Genomic DNA, 7782 nt, shown 5'->3' with positions numbered 1-7782 from the left:
AGGCTGGTCTCAAACTCCTGACTTCAAGTGATCTGCTTGCCTTGGATTCCCGAAGTGCTGGGATTACAGGCATGAGCCACCATGCCTGGCCTCTTCCACTTTTTATAAGGATACTACTAGTATCAGATCAGGGTCCATCCTTGTGACCTCACTTCATTTCACCTTAATCACCTCTTTCAAAACCTTATTTCCAGAGACAGCCACACTGGGGGTTAGGCCTTCATCAGGTGAGTTTGGCGGGGAGGTGGGGTATGGAGGGGTGACAAACATTCAGTCAATGAGCTTCAATTACTCCAATTATTTCACCTATTTTGAGTTGTTGCTGACTCCAGAAGATTCTGTTAAAGTACGTCACTAAAGAGCTAATCCGAGAATAGTTTCAGAGCTGGACTATGCTTAACAACTATGTGATTCAATCACAGTATTTTACACACGGAGAAACTGAGGCCCAGAGAGGCACATCATTCACCTATGCAGAGTGGAGAGGTTAAGATTAGAACCAGGGCATCAGGGCATCCAATCAGGGATACAAGGCATGTCACCCCTTCGTTACTACCACACCCCCTGCACTTCAGTAATTCAAGCACAGTCACTGGATGTGAATGATGTGCAGACGTGGTGCTTACCTGGCATTCAAGGTCTTCTATATTCAGACCATTTTTGTGATGTTCACAGCTTTTCTCCGTGACCCTGGGGGAAAGTGATGCTATTAAAAAACCAATGATTGTAGGAAGCTTCTGGAACCCCCACTGGGCTGGAGGGACAAAAAGGAGAGAATAGTTTTTACCCAGAGTGCATGAGCTTACAACAAATGTATCTGTAGTGTTGCTGATGCTGCCACTCCCACGACAATCACTGCCTTTCCCATTGGGCAGGCAGCCAAGAGTCCACCTGTTCGTGCTATTGAAACAGCCACCAGAGCCACTGGGGCCCTTACTTACCCAGAGCCACCCCTGCTGCCCTCGCCCCAGTACCCTACTGTTGCAGGGCCCATGATTGCCTACAAACCTACTGATAAATGTCATACACAGAAAAAAAATGGCCTCTCCCTCCCACCTTCCAACCAACTTCATGTAAGTGCCTTCCACTAGCAGAACCTACCTCGCAAGGAACCCAGCTGACAAGGAAGTTTGGGATACAGGAGAGAATGTGGGCCGGGTGTGATGACCCACGTCTGTAATCTCAGCACTTTGGGAGGCCAAGGTGGGAGGATCGCCTTGAGCCTAGGAGTTTGAGACCAGCCTGGCCAACATAGTGAGACCCCATCTCCAAAAAAATAAGAGAATGTGGAAAGGCAGGAATAGCCATAGACAATACTGGGTATAGTTACTAGGAGGAAGTGAACAGGCAAGAATGCGGTACCTGAAGGTCAAGTTTTAGAATTCAGACATGTCCCACCAAGAATAATCAGCAGTGCTGGGGGTGTCACAAATTCCATCTGGAAGAGCCCTTTTTCTCTAGTCTTCCCAACGAAACTAGCCCAGAGGAGAATCTCCTCTCCTGCCTCAGAGGAACAGCTGAACGGAGCTGAGCACCCGCTCCAGGAGGTCAGAAAGTCTTCTGTTCAGGCAGAGAAGCCTAGACACCAGAGGCTCCCATTCCACTCTCAGGTCAGGAGCTATATTAGTCAGCTGGAACTGCCATAACAAAATGCCATGGTCTAGGTGGCTTTAACAACAGAAATTTGTTTTCTCACACTTCCGGAGGCTGAAAATCCAAGATGAAGGCAGGTTTGGCTTCTCCTGAGGCCCCCTCCATGACCTGCACACAGTCTCCTTCCAGCTGTGTCCTTGTTTGGCCTTTTCCCTGTGCATGTGCATCCCAGGTGCATCTTCCTCTTTTACAAGAATGCCAGTCCTGGAGGATTAGGACTCCATCATCTCCAAATAAAGTCATGGGGGATAGGAGGTTAGGGCTTCAATTTATGAACAAGGGATACAATTTAGTCCATAACAGGAGCCGAGCTGATATCTCCAACTCTGAGAGTAAACAGAGACCTGACTTTTTTTTTTTTTTTTTTTGAGAGTCTTGCTCTGTTGCCCAGGCTGGAGTGCAGTGGCACTATCTCAGCTCACTGCAACCTCCACCTCCTGGGTTCAAGCGATTCTCGTGCCTCAGCCTCCCGAGTAGCTAGCACCAAAGGCATGCGCCACTACACCCGGCTAATTTTTATATTTTCAGTAGAGACGGTTTCACCATGTTGGCCAGGCTGATCTCAAACTCCTGATGTCAAGGGATCTGCCTGCCTTGGCCTCCCAAAGTACCGGGATTACAGGTGTGAGCCACCGTGCCCAGTCCAGAGATCTGACATTTTTAAGCCCTGGTCAGGAATATGCTGAGTCACCCCTGACTCCCACCTCTAGTTATAACTTACTTTGGTTTGTTATTCCATTTACTTATACCACAAATAATTATTGAGTTCCAATTATGTGCCCAGCACTGTAGTAGTACTGGGGACATGGGTGTTGACACTGGGCAGGTGACAACACTGCAATATGACAGAGGCATGCTCACAGCGCTTAGGGTCAGGCTGTTGGTGGGACGCCCTGCAAGCAAAGACACCAGGCAAGGCTTTCTAGAGGACTAGAGGATGTGAGACAGGAATCCAGTTCTGAAACATGAGGCAGACTGATCCGGTTGGGGAGGGGATTTGTTTAATCAGTGGGCCTCCAGAGAGGTCCCTATTTGCCTAGACTTCTACAGGAGAGGAAGGTAGAGTTTATGTAAAACTTTTCTACTCCAGGTGTGGCCCACAGAGCGGGACTGCTAGAATCAGCTGGGAGCTTCTTAGATACACTCACTGACTCTCAGAGTCCATCCCAGACTTACTGAATCAAAACTACAGTTTAACAAGCTCCCCAGGGCACAGGTGAACATTAAAATTTGGGAAACACTGATGTGGTGCAATCCCATTGCTTCATAGACGGACAAACCAAGGCCCAGAGAGAGCAAGTGATTCTTTTAAGATAATACAGATAACACAGCATTGACATTAAAATAAGAAAAGTCTTAAACCTAAATTCAACACTCCTCTCCAGTCCGATGGATTGACACATTGGCCAGTCCACCTATAACTTTCACATCACATTATGATGCCAGATCTTTGTACCCAACAAGCCCTTTGGCTATGCCTAGAGGACTCGTTATTAGCTCTTACTGATCAGGTGAGAATATGGGGCCCCAGTAACTGACCTCTGTTGACACTATTGTCTCTGATTTGGGAGCGTTTGAGCTGCTTTGTAAGTGTCTTTTATATTCTTCATTTATTTACTTATATGGCAGACATTGCTAATTGTTTGGGTCAGGGAATATCAAGCCTTGAACCTGGTTTAGGGTGCTTTGAGATTATTATACCCCTAGACGCCTCAAAGAAGCAAATGTAAAGACTTTCTGAAGGAAAGTACCTTCAACATAGGCCTCAAATAATTTCTACACATAGTTTTTCAAATGCAGTGTCTAGGCTGGGTGCGGTGGCTCACGCCTATAATCCCGGCACTTTGGGAGGCTGAGCGGGGGTGGATAACCTGAGGTCAGGAGTTCGAGAGCAGCCTGGCCAATAAGGCAAAACCCCGTCTCTACTAAAAATACAAAAAATTAGCCAGGTGCGGTGGTGGGCATCTGTAGTTCCAGCTACTTGGGAGGCTGAGGTGGGAGAATATCTTGAACCCAGGAGGCAGAGGTTGCAGTGAACCGAGATCAAGCCATTGCACCCTAGTCTGGGCAACAGAAGGAGACTCCCAAACAAAACAAAACAAAAAACCTCAAAGCACTGTCCAACACACAGTCATAGATAACTGATAAAGTACAAGACTGGCAATTGGCAGGGAAAAAAGACAAATAATAGAAAGAGATCCATAAAGAGTTCAAATATTGAATTATCAGATGTAGACTTTTTAAACAAATAGGCTGAATTTATTTTATTTCATTTTATTTTTATTTATAGATTACAGTTAACCCTGTGGAGCAGAGACAACTCATAGGCAGTGCACCCAGAGTCAGCCTGAATTTTTTTAAGGCAAACTTGTGGATATATTCAATGAATTGGAAACTATGAAAAGCAATGTCGTCTATTTATTATTATTATTTTTTTTTTCTGGGACAGAGTCTCACTCTGTCATTCTGGCTGGAGTGCAGTAGCACGATCTCGGCTCACTGTAGCCTCCGCCTCCAGGGTTCAAGTGATTCTCCTGCCTCAGCCTCCTGAGTATCTGAGATTACAGGCACGTGCCACCACACCCAGCTAATTTTTGTATTTGTAGTGGAGATGGGGTTTCACTATATTGGTCAGGCTGATCCCGAACTCCTGACCAATCCGCCTGCCTTGGCCTCCCAAAGTGCTGGGATTACAGGCTTGAGCCACCACGCCTGGCCTACGTAGTCTATTTTTAAAATAACCAGACAGAACTTCTAGGGAAAAATGCAATAACAAACATACATACATGTGTACATACATATATAAATGCTTACAAGCTAACTTCAGCAGATAGGTTTAACGACAAAAAATATAAAACTGAAGAGGGAAGTAGGGAATTGGGAAACAGGACTGAAGAACATAATTCTGCTGCAGGACAGTGAGCCCCAAAATTGGGGCTTAGCTCTGAAGGGTTCTCAGCTTCACCCAGGAAAGAATTTAAGGACAAGCCTGTGGTGTTAAACAGCAATCTTATATGAATAGCACCTGTCCTTGCAGAGCAGGGGTAACTTGTAGGCAATGAGCCCAGAGTTTGCAATGTGTGGGCTGTTGACAACTCTATCTACTTGTACCCACTTTCAATTACTTGCAAATTAAGGGGCAAGCTAATGTAAATTGAGGGCCAATTATTTAGAAAGATCTGGGAAGTTACTGCGCCTTTCCAAGGCAATGACCCAGAAAATTTGTTGTCCTGGAAAGAGGCAGTAACTTCCGGGTCGTTGCCATGGCATTTGTAAACTGTCATGGATGGCGTTGTGGGCGTGTCCAATGCTAATGAGCAATGAGGGCGGCTAGGGATTGCTTTTGTCGCCATCTGCTGGTTTCCGCCGGTCTCTTCACTTCATCCTGTGTGGACCGTCTTCTTGGGTCAGCAGAGTTGTGACTAGAAGACAAGTCCTGCTGGTCTCCTACCTCCTTTCCAAGAGACAAAAAGATAGGATGTGCAGAGGAATAGAAAAGACTCAGAAAACATATTTTAAACATCTAATGAACATTTTGTCAGACACCCAGAAGGAGGAGTGAGAGAACGGGCAGTGACAACATTGAAGATGGAGTGGCTGGAAAGAGGGCCTTTACAGCACCACCCATGAGCCCATGAGCACGGGGCTGCTGTAAAGAGACAGGGTGGTCGCCATGCTCCTGCAGTCCAGTGGGTTCCTTTTTGGAATCAGAGAATAAAAATAAAAGGGCTGAATTCCACCTCCAGTCTCATTGTTGGCTTCAATGTTTCCCCTCCAGATGTCTTTTTATGTCTTTTTCATCTATTTCCAGTAGGTCCTTATTCTGTGGGAAAAAATTAAAAATCCGGTGTTTATTTTGGATTTCACAGACACAGCAGGCACAGTCCCTAGACAAAAATACATAACTCAGTGCTCAAGAAAGAGTTTTGTGTTTCCTGGCACTGTGGATGTTAGAGGCACCTGGGACAGGGAGCAGATCCCTCTGGAGTCTGAGTGGCAGGTCTGCTGCCTGCAATTGTGTGGTTTGTGCACTGTACGAAGGTGCCTGCTAAGAGAACAGGGTCCTGAATTCCAGCCGTGGCTCTGCTTGACGAGCTGTGTGCTCTAGCTAGGGCCTAACAGAAGGCTGCCTGCTACCAAAGGTGTTTCACCAAGCTATGAGGCCTGCATTTGCCCAGAGCAGGCCCCTTTTCTGTTTTGCACAAAAGCACTCATTGATTAATGGTGTTCCACCCAACTGTTCACTGGAGAAGTGTCTAACAAGAGACAAATCCATTCTCAGGTACTTTGCAAAGGTCAACCAAGGCTATGTAATGGTGTGTGTGGGTGGTACAGCATGGTTGTAGGGTGGCCAACTGTGGGAACCCCACACTAAGGGGCTTCCTGCCATGTGTGGCTGCCATGCTAAAGTCAAGACAGTGTCAGCAAACCCAGATGGTCGGTCATCTTACTCTCGGAGCTCCCTCAAGTTTGGGCAGCTCTTGACTGTCACTACAGAAACTACTGAATTATTGGTGTTGCCCTTTCCCTTCTCCTGTTGTTCCCTTGCCTTGTGCTGACACTTACGTTTGTAGGGCACAGACCATGTCACAGCAGGAGGAATTCTCCCCATACAAAGTTCTATCTCTGACCTGGTTGTTGTACAGAAAAGTACTAATATTTTATGGCCAGGTGTGGCGGCTTATGCTTGTAATCACGGCACTTTGGGAGGCTGAGGCAGGTGGCTCACTTGAAGCCAAGAGTTTTTTTTTTTTTTTTTTTTTTTTTTGAGACAGTGTCATTCTGTCGCCCAGTGGAGTACAGTGACACAATCTTGACTTACTGTAACCTCGGCTTACTGCAACCTCCACCTCCTGGTTCAAACGATTCTCCTGCCTCAGCCTCCCAAGTAGCTGGGACTACAGGGATGCGCCACCATGCCTGGCTAATTTTTTTTATTTTTAGTAGAGACAGGGTTTTGACATGTTGGTCTGGAACTCCTGACCTCAGGTGATCCGCCCGCCTCAGCCTCCCAAAGTGCTGGGATTACAGGCAGAAGCCACCGCGCCCGGCAAAGCCAGGAGTTCTTTTTTTTTTTTTTAATCAGAAGTATGTGATGAAAGAAGCCAGAAGTTCAAGACCAGTCTGGGCAACATAATGAGACCCCATCTTACAAAAAACAGTAAAAATTAGCTGGTGTGTGCCTGTAGCCCTAGCTACTCAGGAGACTGAGGTGGGACAATTTCTTGAGTCCAGGAGTCAAGGCTTCAGTGCGAAATGATTGCACCACTGAAATCCAGCCTGAGTGCCAGAGCAAGACCCTGTCTCTCTAACAACAACAAAAAACTAAATGAAAATATTTTAGGCCAGGTGCAGTGGCTCATGCACGTAATCCCAACACTTTGGGAGGCCGAGGGGGAGTGGATCACCTGAGATCAGGAGTTCAAGACCTTGTCAATATGGTGAGATCCCCGTCTCTACTAAAAATACAAAAATTAGCTGGGCATGGTGATACGTGCCTGTAGTCCCAGCTACTCAGGAGGCTGAGGCAGGAGAATCGCTTGAACCTGGCGGGGCGGAGGTTGCAATGAGCCAAGATCACACCGCCGCATTCCAGCCTGGGGGACAGAGTGAGACTCTGTCTTGGGGAGAAAAAAAAAAAGAAAAGAAATAAAAAGAAAATATTTTATGATACTAAATTTCTTGCCAGTGTATTTTTCTGTACATATTTTTATATAGTTCAGAACAGATTGTATAATTTTATATCTAGCTTTTTTTAACTTAACATTATAATGTGAACATTCTATTAAAATGTTGAAAGCATGTTTTTTCCTAGACACAATGTTCATTGACTACATTCTGTTCCATCATATGGCTATATCTTAGCTTGACCATTCCCGTACCAGTCATCTAAACTGGGGCCAACAAACTTCCTTAAAGGTCCAGATAGCCAGGCGCGGTAGCTCACACCTGTAATCCCAGCACTTTGGGAGGCCGAGGCAGGAGGATCACTTGAGTCCAGGAGTTTGAGACCGACCTGGGCAACATAGCAAGACCCCCTTTCTCTAAAAAAAAAAAAAAAAAAGGTACAGATAGTAAATATTTTAGGCTTTATTGGCCATATAGTCTCTGCCCTTGTAGCATGAAAGA

At 46.0% G+C, this 7782-nt stretch overlaps 1 protein-coding gene across 8 annotated transcripts in view; it reads right to left on the bottom strand.

Moving 5' to 3' along the window:
- Positions 1 to 3890: 3890 nt before the first annotated feature.
- Positions 3891 to 7782, bottom strand: part of METTL6 (methyltransferase 6, tRNA N3-cytidine) — a 46951-nt gene continuing 43059 nt past the window's right edge. For 2 of the 8 annotated variants that reach the window (XM_077990000.1, XM_077990016.1), the window contains one exon: positions 3891 to 5476. Coding sequence is in view for 4 of the 8 variants with exons in the window: in XM_077990016.1 (XP_077846142.1) it covers positions 5414 to 5476 (63 nt within the window). In the remaining 4 variants the exon portion in view is untranslated. Of the gene's footprint in view, positions 5477 to 6721; positions 7271 to 7782 lie in introns of those variants that run through there. The other 6 variants (XM_077990006.1, XR_013413341.1, XR_001443243.3 and 3 more) reach the window with 6 other exon arrangements.

This window comes from Macaca mulatta, chromosome 2 (genome assembly GCF_049350105.2).
Source record: "Macaca mulatta isolate MMU2019108-1 chromosome 2, T2T-MMU8v2.0, whole genome shotgun sequence".
Taxonomy (NCBI): domain Eukaryota; kingdom Metazoa; phylum Chordata; class Mammalia; order Primates; family Cercopithecidae; genus Macaca; species Macaca mulatta.
Note: the sequence above shows the minus strand (reverse complement) of the source record. Positions and strands in the feature narration are given on the sequence as shown.